This window comes from Parasteatoda tepidariorum, chromosome 10 (assembly GCF_043381705.1).
Source record: "Parasteatoda tepidariorum isolate YZ-2023 chromosome 10, CAS_Ptep_4.0, whole genome shotgun sequence".
NCBI classification, from domain to species: Eukaryota; Metazoa; Arthropoda; class Arachnida; order Araneae; family Theridiidae; genus Parasteatoda; species Parasteatoda tepidariorum.
Window position 1 is genome coordinate 85,383,006 of NC_092213.1, and position 24,175 is coordinate 85,407,180.

The 24,175-nt window shown below is 32.3% G+C and overlaps 2 protein-coding genes across 2 annotated transcripts in view; one reads left to right on the top strand and one right to left on the bottom strand.

The window, feature by feature from the left end:
• The first annotated feature begins 1,510 nt into the window (after positions 1-1,510).
• Positions 1,511-11,130, top strand: LOC107457131 (uncharacterized). The gene is made up of 5 exons (XM_016075208.3): positions 1,511-1,667; positions 7,479-7,620; positions 7,698-7,743; positions 8,925-9,011; positions 10,873-11,130. The coding sequence occupies exons 1-5, from the start codon at positions 1,554-1,556 to the stop codon at positions 10,970-10,972; spliced, it is 489 nt and encodes a 162-aa protein (XP_015930694.1). The 5' UTR covers positions 1,511-1,553; the 3' UTR covers positions 10,973-11,130.
• A 1,300-nt stretch (positions 11,131-12,430) lies between these two features.
• Positions 12,431-24,175, bottom strand: part of LOC107457122 (glucose-6-phosphate isomerase) — a 39,994-nt gene continuing 28,249 nt past the window's right edge. The window contains exons 13-17 of the mRNA XM_043052754.2: positions 23,542-23,618; positions 18,824-18,952; positions 16,589-16,664; positions 15,226-15,292; positions 12,431-13,126 (exon numbers count right to left, since the gene is read on the bottom strand). Of these exons, the coding sequence (XP_042908688.1) occupies positions 13,006-13,126; positions 15,226-15,292; positions 16,589-16,664; positions 18,824-18,952; positions 23,542-23,618 (470 nt within the window). The 3' untranslated portion in view covers positions 12,431-13,005. The remainder of the gene's footprint in view (positions 13,127-15,225; positions 15,293-16,588; positions 16,665-18,823; positions 18,953-23,541; positions 23,619-24,175) is intronic.

A 24,175-nucleotide genomic window follows, 5' to 3' on the forward strand; every position in this document is an offset into this window, starting at 1 on the left:
GTCGAGTCTCAAAGTCCTCCATGTTCCCACAACAAATCAATACCTCTGGGGGTACTGATCCAGGAGTTTCCTTGTCTTCTGGATTGGTTCAAAATTACAAGGCTACGGAGTTGAACGTAAGTAGTCGTAAACCCATGAAATTGGGTCGGCTGTTCAACGACGGTTATAAAATAAAATGTTAATCAATCAAATAAGGCCTGGGTAGCCTGGTTGGTAGGGCACTGGACCCGTGTCCAAGAGTTCGTAGGTTTGATCCCCGCCGGCCAAAGACTCACAGTGCAGTAAATGATGACTGATGCACGTTAAATCTGTCGAGTCGCAAAGTCCTCCATCAATACCTTTGGGGGTACTAATCCAGAAGTTTCCTTGTCTTCCGGATTGATTTAAAATTGCAAGGCTAAGGAGTTGAACATTAGTAGTCGTAAACCCAAAATTGGGTCGACTTTCAACGACGGATAAAATGTTAATCAATTGATACAAGAACATAAACAGGTGTAAACTGGTTTCAGCCGTCTAAAAACAATAAGGCTGTATAGTATCACCCTGATAATTAAGTAATTGATATATATATATATATTCGGTCCCNCAGTCGGACCTCTGTTTAACGAAGTAGTTAAATCCCGATACAAAAGTTCGTTATACGGAAAATTCGTTAAATAGAAAATCATATTTTGAAATATTTAAACAACACAAAACAGGTTTGAAATTCATAAACCCTAGACATAATTAAAATTGAAATTTATATACACCTTTATCTTGTAAACTAGTGTCTAATATTTATTTTATAAATCTTAACCATAAAAGAAATCTGTATGGAAAGCAAGAATAGAGCAAAACATTATCCAGTACATGCTGCACACATTTTCAACTAAAAAAAAGTTAAATTTATGTTTAAAATTATATCTGCATTTATTAAAAAAGTAATTTTAAACATACATTACCACATGCGTTCTTAAGTTTAATAGTTGCTGATAAAATCCGTTAATTTGTCTAAGTTTTTCGTTTGAAATGCAAACTTCGAAATTCTATTCAAGGTCATTTCACCCCATTAAATGCCATTAACAAGTTTAAAATATTCTGAAATATTTTGGGAAATAGGGACAGTGGATCTCATAGCGAAGTTCGCTAAATAGAAAATTCAATTCCCTCTTTGGAAGTTACTTTACATAGAAATTTCCAAAATGTTCTTGGTTCCTCGAAAAAAATTGCAAAATAGAGAAATTCGCAAAACGCAAGTTCGTTATATGGAAGTCCAATATATATATCGTTGTCGTCAATAAGAGTATGGCGTTTTACTAAACGATTTAGAGGTATTTCTCCATTAACTTTCCTTATTTTTTTAAATTTAATAACAGTTCATTTATTAGTGTCTTATTCTTCCCCGCTTACGAGAGAATTTTTTGGTAGAAAACTATATCTCAATGCTACATAATGATAACAAAATTATTAACTTTCTGAAAGCTCATTTAATAAGTAAAACCCGTTTCCTTGGCAACCATTGTTTGGTTTGAGAAACATTCTCTCGGAACATTCTCATCTAGTTGTTCGAAAGCATGCCAGTGAGGCGAAGGTATATTCCTCCGGCAGACGAGGATGTACCCTTTGGGGGCAAAGTGGTGTTAGCGAAGAAAAAAAAGCCAGAAAGTTGGTTTTATACATTTTTAGAGGTAAGAAGGTATTTTGTTGAATCTTAAAAGACTTCCAAGATTGTTATTTATTCGCAACAAGCTAGAATTAATCGGAGCTACATGTGCTAAGAACAAAAACTAAAATTTCATGACTTTTTTTTAAAAAATTTTGTTTGAATCGGGGTCGAAACAAAATATTTTTATGGGGTAAACATACATGACACTGACCTAGTTACTTATCTTAAAAATTTGATTGCAGTTTTTAGAAAAAAGTTGAGAGCTTCAAAATATTTGTGTCAGAAAATAGTTAGAAATTTCAAAGAGTAATTTGAAATTTGTTTTAAAAATATTTTTGCCCTTTTTTTTTACCCTATTTTTGCCCGAAAATAGGGCGGTTTGCATGATATCAGCATCTGTTAATTGAATCTAGAAAATGTTTTATTCTACGCACAAGAATTCTATTTATGTTATGTTATTTTATCTGTCGTTGAACAGCCAAACCAATTTTGGGTTTACGACTACCAATATTCAACTCCGTAGCCTTGTAATTTTGAATCAATTCAGAAGACAAGGAAACTCCTGTATCAGTACTCCCAGAGGTATTATGGGAACAAGGAGGACTTTGCGACTCGACAGATTTAACATGCATCAGTCACCATTTTACTTCACGGGGAGTCTTCGGTCGGCCAGGATCGAATCTAAAACTCCTGGACATGGGCCCAATGCCCTACCAACTAGGCTATCCCGGCCTTATGTTATGATTCCTATCTGTTTATGAATAAAAAATATTGAATTCCCGAAAAGCGATATTATTTTTTTATTAAAGGAAAATGTCTGTTAAATAATCCTTCAAACTGTAAAAAATTTTGGATTTCCTCACATTAATTTTATTAATTTCGACTTAACCCGAAGATATATCATATAAAATAAAGTTTTTAATCTCATAAATTGAGTAGATTCCCGATTTTCCGAATTGATGTGGGCCTACACTAGCTTAAAAGATTTGGTTAAAGAAAAAAATTATAAATAAAATAAATCGTTCAGGTTTAAATGCATATTTTAAAAATAAAAAAAATTTTTCTACCACATCAAATTCACATTATTATTAAGTAGAAAAATCTTTATTTGTTTCTGCTGCAACATTTCACCATTTTTTTTTTATTTAAGGAAGTCGTTTCTTTTTGTTCTTCAATTGATTGCCTTTTAGTCCACTGTATTTGAGATTCGTCCTGCAGTGGACTGATTGTAAAGACACGGTTCCCAGTAGAACACCGGAGTCAGTGTGCGGAATGGTAACCACTTGGATTAGTCTGCGTAGGGACCGAGGGTAAGCGGTATCGATTCTAACTAGATTGTTCTACTGTAAAGTGCTCGACTTCGCGAGTAGATCCTCGAGCTACCGAAGCGGGTGTTACATCTCCTCTGCAGAGGATCAACATTGTGATGGTATGTCTTTGGATCATCCTCAGGGATGTTTCAACAGACAGTCGCCAATAGCCCATTGTGTAGCTCTAGAAAGACGCAAATAAACTACAAAAACTACAAAATACATTTTCATGATTTAGTTACTTTTAATTTGGGGCTAAAAATATCACTTTTTCTTTTGTTTTTAATGAGTCAACAAAACAACCGGTTTGAAAAACCAAATAAAGCATGGTTTCGAAGAAAAAAAGAGAAACTAAACTATTTATGAATTATCTTACGTTAAGTGTATGTTACGTGGGTGAACACTTTGATCAGTCTACGTAGGGGCCGAGGGTGCGCGGTATTAGTCCTCGTTAAACTGTTCTACCGTAAAGTGCACGACTTCGTGTGCAGGTCGTCGGACTACCAAAGCAGGGGAGTCATCCCTTCTGCAGAGGATCAAAATTGCGATGGTCAGACAGTCGTCAATAGCCCATTGTGCAGCTCTAGTGCGACGTCAATAAAGTACCTACCTATCTGTATGGGAGATTCGCATTGTGTTTTTAATATACATACATATATATATATATATAAATTAAANCTTCACAATGGGGTATATATATATATATATATATAAAATAATGAGAAAATATGGAAAATAATAAAAAATGACAAGAGACGAAAAATTATTAAAATTAGTTTTTAAAAACATACGAAAAAATATTTTTTATTAATTTAAAAAGAAGTTTTTAAAAATCCGGAAAGTAAAATAAAGAAAAGCTATAATCTTTTCATCAGCTCACACGATTATATCCGCAAAAAGGAGTGCTTTCTAATATAGTATCAATAAAGTCAAAGCGAAATACATCAATACAATAGTGTGAGGAGCACTCAAAAAAATTGAAAACAAAATAGAACACATTAAGTAAAAAAATATATATGAAATAAAACATATGAAGCAAAAAAACAAGAAGTGAAATGCAAAGAAATTAGAGAAAAGAACACGAAAGGAAATCTAGATAGTGAGGAACAAATTAAAATGAACTTACTCGTACCGGAATACTTTTAAAAAATAATTTTAATAATTTCTCTTCTCTTGTCATTATTTTTTATTATTTTCCATATTTTAACTTATTTTATGAGTTCCATACACTTGCAACTTATGCGCAGTTAATAAAACTTATTAATTATTTAATAGATATAATTGGATCTCGGAAATCGAAGTTTTACTGTAATAATATCGATTTGCACTCTTTATTTGCTATTCTTGGGTCTGTGGAGCATGGCATTTCGTACCAAGTTAACGATTAATTATCTAAATAATTATCTACCTCGAAATAATTATCTGATGTTAAATTTTTTATTACATTCCTGTACATTTTTCTACACACCTTCGTATAATCTAAATTTTATAAACACCCACAACTGCATCGATTCTAATTGTTTTTTTGTTTTTTTTAACAGAGAGAGAAGGATGGAAAATAATGGCAAAGTATACCATTTTTGAATTCTTCGTAAGTCATGAAAATTTAAATTATAAAAGTCAAAATTTGAATGAAATCCGTTAACTAGATTTTGAGAAATAAAAAAACTCTGTTTTTCTTTTATAAAAACTAAATAGTTATTAAATTTCATTCCTCAAAGAATAAGACTTAATAATGTAATGAAATATACTATTATTGTACAATGAATAAAAATGAGAGGAAAATCGATCCAAACGTTTATTTTGTAGTGTCATGGCGACCACACATACTTGATAATAATTTTTCCACGGAGCATGATTGTTATAGTTGGTGGCAATTATTTGCATTTTCTGTTCTGGAACGCATTCAGTTTATTCGAAATTCAAATGGGTTTAAGAAAAAAAAAAAGAAAGAAAGAAAGTGGAAACGAATTATTTCACTGCATGCAAAAACGTGAAGATTTGTCCAAAATGGCTTCGGTTATATTAAACTGTTTTAAGAAAATGAAAAAGATGATTACTGTTACAAAATACTTCGATCTTTCATATGATCAGTGGCAAATTCTTCAGTAGTGGATGGGCGTCCCGCAGTGGACTGATCTTTAAGACACGGTTCCCAGCAAATCACCGAAGTCAAGCATCACTGGTTGCTGTCAGTGAAGTCAAGCATCACTGGTTGCTGTCAGTGTGCGGGTGGGTGGCCACGTGGTCTAAGTAGGGACCGACGGTGCGCGGTACGGATCCTCGTTAAACTATTCTACCGTAAAGTGCTCGACTTCGCATGCAGGCTATCGAAGCGGGGGTGCCATATCCGCTGCTGAGGATCAAAATTGTGATGGCATGTCTTCGGATCATCTTTAGGGATGTTTCCCAGACCGTCGCCAATAGCCCATTGTGCAGCTCGAGTGCGACGTAAATGAACTACAACAACTTCAATGGGTGGGCTTTCAAAACTACCAAATCTAGTATATCGGTGCTGTGGTGTTCGATTTATAGGAAATCTGGATTGTACTATATTAAATTTTTCACAGAATATCAGGAAGGGGGCCGGGATAGCCTGGTAGGTAAAGCACTGAGGTCGTTGGTTCGATCCACGTCGGCTGAAGACCCTGTGTGATAATGACTGATGCACATTAAATCTGTCACCAAGTCGTCCATATTCCCATAACAAATCAATACCTCTAGGGCAGTGTTTCCCAAAGTGTGGTACGCGTACCCCCAGGGATACGGGAACAGTTTAGCGGGGGTACGCGTTCTTATGCGAAATATTTTGCAACAAACGAAATTTTCAAAAACTTTTATTTAAAAACAAAGCTAGCCATGAAAATTTACGATTACGTATTTTTCTTTTGGCTATTTTTTGCAGAGTTAAAAGTTAATAATGAGTGGCGTCAACAGCCAGTTGTGATTTGTAACTTTTGTGCAATTTTTTTATAGTAAAAAATGCATTCATTTTTTTTCTAGTGGTACACAGGGTTACGAAAAATTTAGAAAGGGTACACAATAGTCATAAGTTTGGGAAAGACTGCTCTAGGGGTACTGGAGTTTCCTTGTCTTCTGGATTTGTTCAAAATGACAAGCCTACGGAGCTGAAGTCGCAAATCAAAAAGTAGGTCAGCTATTCAATGACTGATATAAAGAAGAAATCTCAGGATGGGTCGTGATGGCTGAGGGGATAGCCTTCCAATGTAAATGAACCATAACAACAAATCTACTGTCTTTTATCGGTACCACGGAAGAAATTGAACACCCTGGAGTAAGATGAACGCAACTTCAAGAGGGTGCCGTGTGGTGTATAAAATAAATAAATAATATATTGGAAAAACTGAAGTTTTTAATCACCAAAATTATTTGCATGTTAGATTGTGATTTATTTCATAGTATTTAAAACACTTAAAATTTAATTTTTTTTAATGCTCTATTACAATTTATTCATTTGTATTACTTTTTTCTTTCCAAAAAACAAAGACCAAGAAAATTTATACTTTTTTTTCAAAGGAAAGTAACGGTGCATGAGGTCGCAAGTTAACAGGCCACAGCAGGGATAGTCGAGTCCATCCCTGCTGTTGTTGCAGTTCATTTACGTCACATTAGAGCAGCACAATGGGCTATGGGCGATGGTCTGGGAGACATCCCTGAGGATGATCCGAAGACATGCCATCACAATTTTGATCCTCTGCAGAGGGGATGACCCCCCCCCCCGATCCAGTAGTCCGACGATCTGGGCGTGAAGTCGAGCACTTTACGGTAGAACAGTTTAACGAGCACCCATACCGCACACCCTCGGTACCTTCGTAGACTCATCCAAGTGGTCACCCGCCGGCACACTGACCTCAGCCAGTGCTACTTGAGCCGGGTCTTAACGATCAGTCCACTGCGGGACCATGCTTATATATTCATATGTCATAAAAGATTACATTGATTAAAAAATATTACTTTTAATAGATATATTCGAATTGTTGTTGTTAATTTACGTCGCACTAGAGCTTCACAATGGGGTATTGGCGACGGTCTGGGAGACATCCCTGAGAATGATCCGAAGACATGCCATCACAATTTTGATCCTCTGCAGAGGGGATGGCACCCCCGCTTCGATAGCCCGACGACCTGCACTTTACGGTCGAACAGTTTAACGAGGACCCATACCGCATACCCTCAGTCCCTAAGCAAGCTGATCTAAGTGGTCACCCACCCGCACACTGACTACAGCCAGCGATGCTTGACTTCGGTGATCTGCTGGGAACCGTGTCTTAACGATCAGTCCACTGCGGTACAGATATATTCGAATACTTGAGGTTATATTCTCTTTAATTAAACTGATGGCTTTTTTTAAAATCGTTATTATGTTCAGGTGCAACCGCGGACCGCACATCACTTGCTGGTAGGCTGCAGGTTGTACACATATTGTGGCTATCTGGACACTGAAAGTTTTATATAGAATTGAATGATAGGATTGATATATTTTCCCCCCTCTTATTTTGTAGCTGACGGCATTTTCGTTTGTGTTGGCACTTCTGTACTTCTCGTACTTCCACTTTGACTACCTCCACTTCCACGTCACTCACCTGTACGCTCACATTGGACACTCCCCCGCACAGCACGCCATCGCCCACAAATACCTCAATGGTAAATACTCTCTCTTATTCATTCATATAGTATATATTCATTCATATATCATTAATAGATTCATTGTACTACTATAGGTAAAGGTGTGGAGCGAAATCATACAGCAGCAATGGACTGGTTTAGGTAAGCTCTTTACCTCTGCACATTAACCCGTTAAAGTGCGTAATGGTAGTGTATCTAACACTACAAAATCACTACTACAATTCACTAGTATAAAACTCGATTCTATGTAGGGGTACCTTTTCATAGATGACGATTGACATGGTAGATAATACTCTCCCCACATTGGTGACCCGGACGTGATGCCTACCTTGACAGAAACTCCCACTTCGATATGCACATGCCTGTCTTGGCAGTAACGCCTACTACGATGGAGGGTGCGCATTTAACAGTTGACTTGCTACTTGTGACTTATTAAACTTATACTATGCAAAAACAAAAAAAATCGTAATTTTGCAGGAAATCGCATTTGGTAACAAAAGCTTTTTTTGAACATAATAAGTTTCAAGCAATTTTCTAAGTTGTTTTTGTACTTTTTCAAAGAAAGTTCTCATTGTACTTTTTCAATATTTAATATTTAAAAGCATTTTTAGTAATGCGCTATAAGACATGTAAACTTGATTCTATGGTGGGGTACCTTTTCATAGATAAAGGTTGACATTGTCGATAACAACTCTCCCCACATTGGTGACCCGGAAGTGATGTGAAAATGTCTACCTTGACAGAAACTCCCACTGAACACGCCTACTTCGATGAATTGTCCACATGGAACAGTCGACTTGCTACTTGTGACTGCGACATTATCCACCTTCTCACGCTGTTGCTACTCACTCTTGATCACACACAACCTATACACTCGACTGCTAAAGGCAACACAGGAGCGACCACGACCGTGAACTGAATACAACTCTCACGATCAGCACTCAAAAAGTACGGTGATCGTAATACAGCTCTCCCGGCTTTTCACAAAACAGCAATGAATAAACTAGTGATAACCGTTCATCGAATTCTATCACAAATATAATTATGGTGGGGGAGTACTGTAGTGTATCTACCACTACAAGTATACAAATCCAATTAACTAGTATATAAGACATGTAAATTCGATTCTACGACGGTGTACCTTTTCATAGATGAAGGTTGACATAGTCGATAACAATTCCCCTCACAGAGACTTCCATTATTGCAGGATATGTGCGTGGGCATGTTTATTATTATTACAGGCTACCACTGCATTATGTTAAATAAATCCATAGAAAGACTACATTGTTATAGGTTTGAAATAAAGGGATTTTTGTTTTCAGAAAAGCAGCTGACCAGGGTCATCCTCATTCGGCATACAATTTAGCCGTAGCTCACATGCAAGGATTTGACACAGATGTCAAGAAAGGGTAAGGAAGTCAGTTTTGTCTCAAAACTTAACAAATACTTTTATTATGAATTCTGTTATATGCAGTAAAAAGTTCACCACTGATGCAAACTATTTTTCTATTTAAAAGAAAACCAACTCTATCATAACTTTTTTTTCCATTGAGTTTTTAAAAAATCAGATGGCTAAACAACAATCAACGTTGCACGCCTATTTGTATTAAAAATGACATTTTGCTCTTTGCAAAAACATTTCTTAAAAACACACTAGGAATTATTATTAAGGAGGGCTAGATGTGTTATTTCATCGTTAAAATAGTAATGTTGTGCATGCTTCTTATATATGTACCATTGTGTAAAAGTTTAGTTTTCTGCATTTAAGAAAATAAGCACAAATTATTATCTATATAAAAACATATATTATTCTGCTCACATTTAGTAAGGGATAGACAAATATTCGATAGCCAAACAGCAACATTTAAAAATAAATAAATTATATATCTATAAACAGGGTGTCCCAATTCGACCGCATAAACTCTGCACAGCTAGATTCCTCGTTGGGAGTACATAAAAACTTCAAAAAAAGAAGCGTTCCAGTACGATCCATAGTTTACTAGAAAAATACGAAAAACGAAGTAAGACGTCACTGCCGGTGCAAGAAAAAAACACTTTATTGAACATATCAACAGCAGTATACTATGCACAATTTAAAGCAGATGTTCAAAGTGTCCGCCGTGCATGTCGAGGCAGGGTTGAGCATGCCGTGGAATGTCCAATTAAGTGTTTTTTTTTCTTGCACCGGCAGTGACGTCATACTTTGTTTTTCGTATCGCAAACTATGAATCGTACAGGAAAGCTTCTTTTTTTGTACTTTTTATGTACTTCCAATGAGGAATCTAGCTGTGCAGAGTTTATGCGGTCATTTTGGGACATCCTGTATATATAAAAGTGACAACAAAAGAATAAATACAGTTAAAAACGCTATATTAACATGCTTCACTTCAGCTAAACAGAAAAACAAGCACAAATGAAACCAAAAAAAAAAAAGTTCTCAATTTTTAAATTATAAAGTGTTGGGAAAACGATGAAATTGACTTTCCTGAATATAGCATGAAAAGGGAAAAAAAATCAGCATTACAAACCTTATTCTTTCAGTTCAGTATAAAATAATCTAGTTTCAATTCTCAGGGTTGCCACTCAAATCTGGAAAAAAAATTCCCTGTGTTTTCCCAGTACATGTTATATGCAATATATTAAGAGGAAACAACAATTACTGTGCTCTTGTGTCAGCTATATTGGGCTAACTATATTTATTACTTTTAATTGCCGGAAAAACAGCTGAACATACTTAAATAATGCTACAGTAAATGAAATAGTTTAATATAGCTGAAATATCATGGTTAAATATTCCATAGATTAAGCTTTGAGTGGTCACCATTTTTTAAAATACAAAAATTAAAAAACAAAATTCCCTGTATTTTCTCAGTTTGTAAAGAAAAAATCAAAATTTCCTGCATTTTCTTTGTTATTTTAGGTGATTTTTAAATTCCCTGTATTTTCCAGGTTTTCCCTGAGGAGTGGCAACCCTGATTCTTCAATTTTTATCTTTTCCGTGTGTCTTTCAGAACATAAATTAACAAGTCTTAGAACTTAATAAATAAGTGTAAAAAGTATTTCCAATAATGTTTAGTATAAATTACGATTTGAGATTATTCTTTGTCAAATCTTTTAAAATTTCCCTCCAAAAAAAATTTAGTAAATTTTCCAAATAATTTTTTTTATCAAATATTCGGCCAACTGAATATTTGACAAAAGGGCCGAATACTCGTTACATGCCTACTAACATTAAAATTTCTCTAATCCAGTGTTTGTGGTGTATTGCAGGGAAGCCCATGACCTCATCAAATATGCAGCTGATAATGGCGTGCCAGAAGCGCATGACATCTTCCGCAGAATCTGCAGTAAAGGACATTGCAAGCACTGACAACACGAAGAGAAAATTTGTTTTTAATGATTATGCCATCTCTTGGAAAAAAATAAATTAGTCATTTAAGTTGTATTTTTGAATGTTGACTGAAAAATAGGTACAACAAAATTAGCTGTACCATCATTGTTTTAAAAATAAATAATTAAATGAATTAATTGAATGATGGATTCTTTTTAAAGTGACACAAGGGGTGCTATACCAAGCTTCAATGAGAAAAACTTATCCAAGAAAAATATATATTTAACCGCTTTTTCACCAATTTTTTTAAAGAAAAAAAAATGAAAAAAAAAAATTAACTTTTATTTTATTTCAATCATAAATACAAGGAACTAAAACAAACCTAATACACAAGTTCTAAGTTGAAATTTAAATTTTTTTATGTGTAAAAAATAGTTAATTTACCATTAGTTTACTATCCCGAATTATCTCGGATGAATGAAAAAAAATCAATATTAGTCCTTGTATGTGTTCACATCGTTACAATCTGAAATATCACCTGCATTATTTTCACTTTCGCTTGCGAAAGCCATTTTCTTACTCTTTTTTTTCCTATGTAAATTCATCAACCGTCATAAATACAATTGTACAAAACATGTCTGCAGTCCCATAAATACCAAAACTAAAGTATAGAGAAAACATGGAAAAATTACAGGACAATGGAAAAAGAAAAATAATAATAAAAAAATTCTATTTTATATTTTATTCTGTTTTTCCTTCATATTTCCTTTTCTGCTCTTACATGATATTTTTACTTAAAGTGTTATATTTTATTTGTTGTAAATTTTTTGTAAAATTTTTTTCGAGTGCTCTTCACAGTATTGTATTGATATATTTCACTCCGGCTATATTGATACAATTTTAGAAAGCACTCCTTTTTTGCAGATATAATCGTGTGAGCTGATAAGAAGATTATATCTTTTATTTTCCTGATTTTTATAAATTTTTTTCTCCTTTTTCGGAATTTTTTTTCTAGGGTTTTTATTATATTTATTATTATTATTATTGTTTTTCTCTATTTTAATTGTCCTGTAATTTTTCCAAGTTTTCTCTACATTTTGAATGTATTTTATGAGTTCTATTTACTTGCAGCGTATGCGCCGTAAATAAAACTTATTGTTTTTTGGTTTTTCTTAATTTTCTTTGTTTTCCCCCCTNTATATATAAAAAGAGAGAGAGATTTGTTTACTCATGTACAAACCGTGACACATGTCCTACAGTAATGATGAAATTAGTATGCAACTTCCCAGGTTAAACTGAATACTCTATCATAAATTACACTCTCATTATATCTTTTTTTTTCAACATAAAGAAAGAGTAGAAGTTAAAAAAAGAATGTTAACAAAGCAATGAAATCTCCTTAATAAAAAAAATTAAAAATAAAATTTACCAAAAATTTTGACTACCAAAGCAATCAAGAAGGTGCAAAAAAAATTATCAAAAACACTAACAGCAAAATGAAAGAAATATTTAGGATCAATTTATTTCAATTTTTTGAATTTCACAAGATTAAAAAAAAAGCAAATATTTTCAAACTAAAGAATAATACCGAAGCTCATATTACTGAACTTTGTAATTCAGCAAATACTGTTACTTAAATAAGTATGCTTATAAAACACACACAATATGCAGATAAATTAAAAAACATTTAATCTTTGACAGTAATAATAAATCCACAATTTTTTATGTCATAAAACAGTAATTTCAAATCTTTTGTATTCAATGATAAATACAATAACATCATGTAAAATATATCCACAACATTTCATTCAAATTTAATATACATTTCATAATTCACTCAGTTGAATAAGATGATATAAGGTTTAGATTAAGTATTCAAGCACACAGTTTTTTACAGGAATAAAAATATAATAATTGTTAAACTAAATAGATTTTTAAATCTTTACGCAACACGAAAAATAATGTTGAATAAAGAAGTAGTTTTAAAGGAATTTCCATTCAATTTATTTTAACAAACGATGGGTAATTAAGGTACTTTTAAAACAGGAAATGAAATTATTTCAACATCGAGATTAGTTATGCTTTTTAATGAAATTAATGAGTCCATTTGTAGAGCTGTCGTGGGATGATACTGGATCTTTTCCTTTCAACTCCGGTTGGATCAGTTTAGCTAATTGCTTTCCCAATTCAACCCTGAAAAAAGAAATAGTTTTCTACTGTGAATTACAACATTCATTTAGCAAGGCTCTATTTTGTGAAAATTTAGACAAAATTTGGGAAAATTAAAAATTATGTTAAAAAATCAACACAAAAATATGATAAAGTAAGAAATATTTTCAAAAACTGCCACTTCAAATAAAAATCATTTATTTCAGGTAAATTTCTGTATATTTTTCCTCATATGAAAAAGATAATTTTGCTATTTTAAATTTGTGGGCTTAAAATTTCATAAAAAATCATTGTCCACAGTTAAATTTATACTCGAATTTAATAAAAACAAGCATTTAATAGTACTATCACTAAAAGTTATTTTCATTATGAGAACATTTTCAACTAGGTCATACAGAAAAAAATAAAAATCATCTATGACAGGTAAATTTCTGTACATTTTTCCCCATATAAAAAAGATAATTTTGCTATTGTAAAATTGCGGGCTTAAAATTTCATAAAAAATCATTGTCCATAGTTAAATTTCAACTTGAATTTAATAAAAACATGCATTTAACAGTACTGGCACTAAAAGTTATTTTCATTATGAGAAGATTTTCGACTCGGTCATACAGAAAAAAATAAAAATCACTTATGACAAGTAAATTTCTGTATATTTTTCCCCATATAAAAAAGATAATTTTGCTATTGTAAAATTGCGGGCTTAAAATTTCATAAAAAATCATTGTCCATAGTTAAATTTCAACTTGAATTCAATAAAAACATGCATTTAACAGTACTGGCACTAAAAGTTATTTTCATTAAGAGAATATTTTCGACTAGGTCATACAGAAAAAAGTTTCACATAGAAAAAAAAAAATTCATAAAAAATAAAGGTCTGTCAGAATGAATTTACAACAGTGTTTAAGATAATGTTTCAATGTTTAAAATAATGTTCGAATTTTGACTTCCTGTAAGGTTTACAGAGGGAGATCCTCGTTGTTTAATTTTAAAAAACTCAGCTAAAAAAAAAGGTTAGGTTTACCATATTGCAGTATCTGACCAAACATGTGCTACCTTTTTGTAAAAGACATCTGGCGAAAAAGCTCCTCTTTTCCCTAGATTGCAAGAAGAATGGGGTTTGCTTGAGAGCTTGCTTCATTAAAAGTATTTTGTGAAACTACCGTTTTTCCTAAAGTTGAATTTGGGAAGGTACCGTTAAATGGTAGTAAATATACCCTTGACAGATCTCTGTTTAGAGACATATGGGTAACAATTAGTTGAAAGAAAGCTAGACTGTGTCAGAAACCCTTAATGGAAATTTAATCTAAATAAGTATGAACAGGGTATCTGCCCACATGGATTTCTGCATTGAACAAAATTTGTTTTTCTAGAAAGAAACCTAGATTTATTAAATCTTCTCAGCCCATAAACAGCCGTATTTGCCAGATAGAGTTGGATTTTTATTACAGGAGTCATTCTGCTGTCAATGGTAATAATTAATCCTGAGTAAGTAAAACTCCTTACTGTTTCATTCAATCTATAAGAATCCATTTCAAGATAGGGGACTTGAGAATAACATATATTTTGCTCTCTCTACATATATGACTATGATTTTACTCTCACACATCAACTGTTAACTAAACTAATGGCGTGACAGCCCAAGGCCTACCATATCCATCTCAGTTTGTTTGACCTTGGGCTCTGGGGTACAGGAGCAGATGTTCCGAGCAGGTGGTCAGCCGAACGCGGAACCCCCAGTGTTTAGTTCCCAAGCATGATTGGTCCTCATTTATCGTCCCACTGAAGGGATGAAAGGCTGAGTCAACCTTTCCCGGCCCGAGGATCGAACCCAAGACCTGTGGCACGGGCGCACGAAGAGCTACCACTCAGCCACCAGGCGTCACTGAAACACTGAATGGTAAAAAAAAAACGCTCTTTTGAAATAACTAGAATTGGTAAATAGTATCTATGATTTATCGATTAGCACAATAGTAAATTACTGTGCAAATTGAAATCAAAATACAAATTGAGAAATTTTATGTCAGGGCCATTATCAATGATATTTTACACACTTTAAAAAAAATAAAATATGTTAAATAAAGTTTTAACTAAAGATAAACTAAATAGATTAGAATACTTACCCCCATTGGTCAAATGAATTGATGTCCCAAATAATACCCTGAGTAAAGATCTTGTGCTCATACATAGCTGAAATTGAAGAAGAAAAACTGTTTATTAACTCCACATTTGTATTAGACATGATACTACATTTACTTTGAAAAAACCCAGATATATTTCCCTTTCATATTTTGCTCTCCTTTTTTGTTGTAATTTAACAATTAATTGATAATATACATTAACAAAATGCAAAATTATTTTCATAGACTTTACAAGATCATATAGGAGAAAATTGAGTGTTGCAACATTTAAATCCAATTATATTTAGGTAAAACGGTCATGAAAAATTTGGGTCAAAACTGTGTGGTAACAAAGACTCCCTAATTGAATATATTGTTTATCATATATATCCATATAATAATAATGAAATAAAAAATTCCCAATTTTGAATTAAAAAACACGTGTTTTCTAACAAAATGCTTCATGTACAAATTTTAACTTTTTTTAAATTTAGAAACAAAAGCATATTATACAATATTTTAAGCTTAGAACTACATTGCATGGGTAGATGAATCACTTACACTGTGCTAAACTAAGTTTCGGGACATCAATTCCGCAGGCAACACCAAATTTGCTGAGATTTTCAGAGTACAATTCAAAGCATTTTACAGTTTTTGGTTCATAAAAATAGCATGACTTTAATCATAGTTCAAAAATTTACTCATGACGTCTATTAAGAATTAAAATATAAATCCAAAAAAAACTATTTTAGAAACAAAACTGATAATTTCTATAACCTAAATTTCTTGATTATTTCATGAATAAAGATTTCATGATAGTAAACAAAATAAATTAATAAAAAACAATAGTTTTAGTTTTAAATTTGTCATTCATTTTATTTAAGTCAAAAAGAGATGAGCATTAAATTAACTGATATTACTATTATATTGTTTACGGAAATTTAATTTAAAGTTTAAAAAAAAAAACAATTTTTTTTATACAGAAAATTTAAGAAAAAAAAAATATTAATTAGTCATTGATAAATAAAAAAATTGATAAATAAAAAAATTGATAAAAAATGCATGATAAAAAAAATAGATAAATGAGCTCACCAATAGAAATATTACGTAACATATTTGTTATGCAAAATAGTTTTAATGCCTTAATATTAGATACAAACACATTAGTGCAGATATTCTGTGTGATTATTACAAATTGCTAGCTAATATGGCAAAAAATTTCTGTAATTGATTATTAATTTTCCCGATTTTGCCTGTTTCCGTTAAAAATACTTACGATGACAATGCATAAAGTTAACAAAATCAAACAGATTTGGAAACAAAAAAGTAAACTTAAGAATTATGGAAATAAAAATATAGAACTTACCGATTAAACAACCCAAGTTAAGAGGTGATATTTTATCCAATAAAATAGAATTTGTGGGTTTATTACCAAGGAAAACCTAGAAAAGAAAAAAATATTTTTATACAAGAGTTTAAAAAACATCAAATTAATACTCAGAGTTGCTAAAAAGCCGGGCTTTTTCGGAAAAGGCTAAGTGGTCTATTTTTATTAAAAAGGTCAGCTTTTATTTTTAAAAAAAGCTTTTCTTCCCAAGTTCAAATTTTTTATGGTTTTTCATTGATGGACTAACATAATCTTGATTTTAACCCTCAATAATTCCATCATAAACTATTATATTTTCTGATAGTAACCAACATAAGTAACCATCATCCCAATGTAGGATTTCGGAATGATTTATGATGGCCCAATATAAGAATAGCAACTTGTTTTGATGGTTTGTTCATTTTGAACCATCAAAAAGTTTCATCATAGTTTCTTAGAAACAAATGTTGGAACGATTATGAACCGCCATCGCCACAATGTTGAAATTCGGACTGATTTATGATGATCCAAATTAGAAAAACCAAATTATTTTGATAGTATACTCCTGAGAACAAACAAGAATTTCCATTAAACCATCATCGAAATGTATAGTTGTAACCATCACGGATTGTTGATCGAGAGAATCAACCTTCTCTTGATGGTTAACCATCTTAGTATTAAGGTAGCATTTTCCATCATAGAAAAAATGGAAGTTTGTTGGCATATCAAAATCCATGAAAGCAGAATGTAAAATGATGGTGACCATCAAATGATTGCTAGAACATCATGAATCACAATGAAACCAACATAAACCATCAAGAATTTTGACTTGGATTTATTGACTTTTTTTATATTTTATTATTTAAAATTAACATGCTAGTTCCTTTTATTAATACCTATTCTGAAGAATAAGTAAAATATGTTATGATACTATGCATCATAATTTAATACTTTATAAGCTTAATAGCTAATGTGATGAAAATAATAACTAATGTGAATTACATAACGGCAGTATTTAAAAAAGAATTTCATGTCTTTAAGTTGAAGAAGTTTGACATATGATCAGGGGTCCTCTTAGTAGCATGCTTGGTCCCCAAGCACAAAAATGTTTTAGACTCCTTTAATATACCATAATGTTTAAAAACGAACTAAAAAACTTCACGCACATAAAATAAATCATTTTTAAGACACGATGCAATAATTTTAACAAATTTAAGCATATTTTGATGACCCCAAAAACTCAAAGCATTTTTAAACCTCAAATAATAAAACAATTTTCAAAATTATATAAATGAATTAAAAAAATAAAATTAAATAAACATAAAGGTATAATAAATTTTAAAAAAAATTCAAAAAGTATGAATTATTTTGTCAAACTAAACAGTTATTAAAACAATGCCTAAGTATCTAAAAATTTTCAATGGAACATAGAAAAATAGATTTCGGTTGCCTTTTTAAGTTTTCTTGGAGATAAACCATTCAAATTATTGATGTTTTAATGACAACCAATCACTGTTTGTAGAAAGAAAGTGCACACTTCATACAATAGAATATATATAGAATTGCCTCCCCTATCTCTTAAGAAGTCACAGATATAACATTCCTACCTGATTTCATTTCCATCATATTAAAAGCTGATCACGAGTCACAAATGACCACAAGCATCACATTAACACCAGAAAGATATTTTTTTCCGCAGAGGGTGGGAGAAGCACCATTCACAAACGAAAATCATTTTTGTGCTTTGGACTCAATGTATACTTTGTGGGTAGACTTGACAGTACAAAAAAATGAATACACATACAAAAATATCAGATTATTTTCAATAAAATAGGTTTTCAGGTATGTTTACGATACTATTTTCTGAATTTGTTTTTAATATTTAACCATAAAAAACGCTCTGCAAATTAATCTTTTTGCATAATATATAAATACATTTATAGTTAATACAGATATAACATTAAAATTTAAAAAAATCTTATCGTGTCCACTAAGTATGCAGGCACTCTTTATAAAAATAACTCCCTCTACAACAATATATTTATCTGGTCCCCAAAATATTGTTGTAGCGAGGTTTTACAGTAGTTATTGTAGTGTTTTCGAGCTAACACAATCTCGATCCAACTTCCCTTACTTTAAGATAGATTATTATAAGGACTGACAGAAAGTGCAACCATTAGAGAAGGAAGTTAATGTGCTTAATCAAATATTTATTTCAAGTAATAAGAAAGTCACCTTATGTGGTAATATCTTTTTCAGCTTATCATCAGGGAGTCCAGCTTTTTTCAGTTCTTCTTCAGCCTCTTCGGTGGTCTTTCCTCGCATCAGAGCTTCAGGCTGAGCCAGAAAATTGGCCAGTAATATCTATAGAATATATATTTAGTTAACATGCATTTAATCTTACAAATATATTTTCAAAAGCAGTAAACTGTTTAGCAAAAGGTTAATAGGATAATCAGATCTTCATTAATTCTTTTTTTTTTTTTTTACATGTCGTCTAAAAACTTGACTCAACCTAAATATTTGTGTGTATTTTTTGCATTCACTAGTTTTTATGTCTTCTTTCAAAGTACTTTTCACAGGGTATCTGCTACATCTTAGATTTTCAAATTCATGACTTTCCATGACTCATTCCAAGAATTTTTCATGACTTATGGAAGTTACTATTTTCTCCCGACAAAAACACAACAATAAATTTAAAAAGCATTATAATAACATTAATTGAAATGTCTGTCTATACTCCTATTTATTTTAAATTTAAAAAATAGAGTAAAGAAAGAGTTCAAGCAATAAAATAGCTGGGGAAAAATACAAAAGCAAATATTTTTTTTTGCCCTTTTTTCTGCAGAATTATATTCTAAAGATACTTTTCTTGATCATCAGAAAGGAAATAAATACTCCTGATTTTTCCGTTCTCATTTCGGAATTAAAAAAAAACTCGCCTATGCCTCAGCTAGAATTTGAAATTGATAAAATAAAAATAATAAATAACAAAAACAAAAAATTTTTTTCTGCCGATTTATATTCTAAAGATGCTTCCCTTGTTCATCTGAAAGGAAAGAAATACTCCTGATTTCTACGTTTTCATTTCGGAAAAAAAAATTCGACAATGACTGGCTTTCTTCAGCTAAAATCTTAAATTGATAATAAATAAATAATAATAATAACAAAAATTCTGAAATCACAGAAGTTTAAAAGATAATTTGTTCTAGAAATGTTTATTCTTTCATTTTTTGAAAGAAAACACCATAATTTTTAAAGAACATGAAAAAAAAAACATTTTATATTTTAATAAAATATGACTGTGAGTGGGGATTTTGTTACTAATTTAGATATTCGCGGCACCATGAAATGGGGGGGGGGTAAATTTCATTTTAAAAATTAGCCTTTTGGCGACCTAAATCTATGACTTTCCATCATTTTTTTAAAAAAAAAGTTAAAATCATGACAAATTTTGTTCAATACTTCAATTTACCCAGGTGCGCAGATATCCTGTTTTGGTCAGCAAATTTTCACTCACAGCTCACTCACAACTACCATCATGTTTTTAGGAATACACCAAAGAATTGATTTTGCTCTGAAAGTTTCGAGCGGACACTAAGTAAACAATCATTCAATATTTTTCAACAATTTTGTAATGAAATGCACTAAATTAATAGGCTATTCAGGGTTACCACTCAAATCTGTAAAAAAAATTTCCTGTGTTTTCCCTGTACATATTATACACAATATATTAAGAGAAAGCAACAATTACTGTGTTCTTGTGTGAGCTATATTAGGCTAACTATATTTATTAGTTTTAATTGCTGGGAAAACGGTTTAACATACTTAAATTATGCTACAGCAAATAAAATAGTTTAGTATAGATGAAATATCATGGTTAAATATCCCACAGATTACGCTTTGAGTGGTCACCATTTTTTTAAAGACAAAAATAAGAAACAAAATTCCCAACATTTTCCCTATTATTTTAGGTGATTTTTAAATTTCCTGTATTTTCTAGGTTTTCCCTGTGGAGTGGCAACCCTGATATTGCAGCAATTCCACATTCCTTATAAATGTCCCTTTATACCCCTAAAGTTCCTTTTTCTCCATTTTTTTCCGTCCTCAACATAATTTGGCCCTCACTCATTACTTTAGTTTTAATCTTAAGTTTTTATTAATGACTCAAAGGACAGAGGACAAAGGTTTAAATCAAAGCAATGGCTGGTAGATACGAATATTAGATTTGGTTTTAAGATTGGAAACAGATAATAGTTTTAAATCACCTTGCTGTCAGGTAAAGGTATTCGTGGCTTCCCTCTCCTTGTAATCCAGGTTAATTCCATCAAAAAGTCATTTACGAAAGCTATTTTGGATCAATACTTAATTCAGGAGTTCTGTTGTTTTCTGGGTTGGGTTATAAATGACATGGTTACGGAGTTAAATTTTTATTTTTAGTTGTAAACACAAAATTGGGTTGGCTGTTCAACGTTGTTAATAAAGTATATTCACTAGTATATAAGACATGTTAACTCGATTCTATGTAGGGGTACCTTTTCATAGATGAAGGTAGACAAGGTCGATAACAAGTCTCCCCACATTGGTGACCTTGACGTGATGCGAACATGCCTAACTAGACAGCAACGCTCACTTCGATCTGAACTCGTCTACTTCGATGGATGGTCCTCATTAAACAGTTGACTCGCTACTTGTGAATGCGTCATTATCCACCTCCTCGAGCTGTTGCTACTTAGTCTCGATCACACACAACATCCCATGCAGCATGAAAGGGCAAATAAACGTTAAAAATCCGTTTGTCCGTTATAAGGTTTTGGTCTTACGTTAAAATTACGTTAATTTCACGTGATGATTTTCACCATTTCTTCATTCGTTAAAACGTATACGTTAAAATTACGTTAATTTCACNTTCATTAATTCTTTTTTTTTTTTTTTACATGTCGTCTAAAAACTTGACTCAACCTAAATATTTGTGTGTATTTTTTGCATTCACTAGTTTTTATGTCTTCTTTCAAAGTACTTTTCACAGGGTATCTGCTACATCTTAGATTTTCAAATTCATGACTTTCCATGACTCATTCCAAGAATTTTTCATGACTTATGGAAGTTACTATTTTCTCCCGACAAAAACACAACAATAAATTTAAAAAGCATTATAATAACATTAATTGAAATGTCTGTCTATACTCCTATTTATTTTAAATTTAAAAAATAGAGTAAAGAAAGAGTTCAAGCAATAAAATAGCTGGGGAAAAATACAAAAGCAAATATTTTTCCCCCCCTTTTTTCAGCAGAATTATATTCTAAAGATACTTTTCTTGATCATCAGAAAGGAAATAAATACTCCTGATTTTTCCGTTCTCATTTCGGAATTAAAAAAAAACTCGCCTATGCCTCAGCTAGAATTTGAAATTGATAAAATAAAAATAATAAATAACAAAAATTCTGAAATCACAGAAGTTTAAAAGATAATTTGTTCTAGAAATGTTTATTCTTTCATTTTTTGAAAGAAAACACCATAATTTTTAAAGAACATGAAAAAAAAAATTTATATTTTAATAAAATATGACTGTGAGTGGGGATTTTGTTACTAATTTAGATATTCGCTGCACCATGAAATGGGGGGGGGGGGTAAATTTCATTTTAAAAATTAGATTTTTGGCGAATAGTTTAGTATAGATGAAATATCATGGTTAAATATCCCACAGATTACGCTTTGAGTGGTCACCATTTTTTAAAAGACAAAAATAAGAAACGAAATTCCCAGCATTTTCCCTGTTATTTTAGTTGATTTTTAAATTTCTTGTATTTTTTAGGTTTTCCCTGTGGAGTGGCAACCCTGATATTGCAACAATTCCAAATTCCTTATAAATGTCCCTTTATATTCCTAAAGTTCCTTTTTCTCCATTTTTTTTGTGTATCCTTAACATAATTTGGCCCTCACTCATTACTTTAGTTTTAATCTTAAATTTTTATTAATGACTCAAAGGACAGAGGACAAAGGTTTAAATCAGAGCAATGGCAGGTAGATATGAATATTAGATATAGTTTTAAGATTAGAGACAGATAATAGTTTTAAATCACCTTGCTGTCAGGCAAAGGTATTCGTGGTTTCCTTCTCCTTGTAATCCAGGTTAATTCCATCGAAAAGTCTTTTACGAAAGCTATTTTAGACCAATACATAATTCAGGAGTTCTGTTGCCTTCTGGGTTGGGTTATAAATGACATGGTTAGGGAGTTAAATTTTTGTTTTAGTTGTAAACACAAAATTGGGTTGGTTGTTCAACGTTGTTAATAAAATATATTCACTAGTATATAAGACATGTTAACTCAATTCTACGTAGGGGTACCTTTGCATAGACAAGGTCGATAACAAGTCTCCCCACATTGGTGACCTTGACGTGATGCGAACATGCCTAACTAGACAGCAACGCTCACTTCGATCTGAACTCGCCTACTTCGATGGATGGTCCACATTGAACAGTTGACTCGCTACTTGTGAATCCGTCATTATCCACCTCCTCGAGCTGTTGCTACTCAGTCTTGATCACACACAACATCAGCCTACATACACACGACTGCTGATGGCAACACAAGAGCAACCAGGACCGTGATCTTAATACAGCTCTCCCGGCTTCTCTCATAACGAATCAACTAGTGGTATCTGCTTATTGAATTCCATCACGGATATAATTCTGGTGGGGGAGTACTGTAGTGTGTCTACCACTACAGAAATACAATTGCAATTCACTAGTATATAAGACGTGTTAACTCGATTCTACGACGGGGTACCTTTTCATAGACGAGGGTAGACATTGTCGATTATCTACTCTTCCCACAACCACTCTTTTTATATGAAATTCTTGTCGTTTGCAGATTTTAGGTTTAAAAAGGAATAAATTATGATTGGAAAGAAGAAAGGATGGGTCAGAAATAAAAAAAAACTAACGTACCTCATGATGGAGACCGTCGCTAATTGGATTTTGTGTTTTAACAGGAGCAAGGAAATCACAGGGAATGAGACGAGTACCTGAAATTATTTATTAAATGTATTAACAGCAATAAACATTTCGAGAAAAATAACAAAGGAAGTATTTGAGTGGCATAATTCGAAATGAATATAGTGATTACAAATGTCTATAACTATTTATTGAAAAAAGAATGTATCGATAAAATTCACACAGAATGTAGAAGGAACTTAAAAATTTTGCATGACATGCATCACAGATATTTTATGTGACTTCCCTTGGTCACACGGACAACATCTAGGCGGTAGTCCATTTCACTCCATGCATTCTGAAGCGTTTGTGTAGTCACCGACACAAGCACATTACAAATGTGTTCTTTGATTTCTTCAATTGAGCATGCCGAGGCCGGGATAGCCTGGTCGGTAGGGTACTGGGCCCATGTCCAAGAGGTCGTGGGTTCGATCCTCGCCGGCCGAAGACTCCCCGTGTAGTAAATGGTGACTGATGCACGTTAAATCTGTCGAGTCTCAAAGTCCTCCATGTTCCCATAACAAGCGAAGCTTTACCCCGACCCATAGCAGGACATCCGGGAAATACGTGAAGACTATCGTAGCTGCAA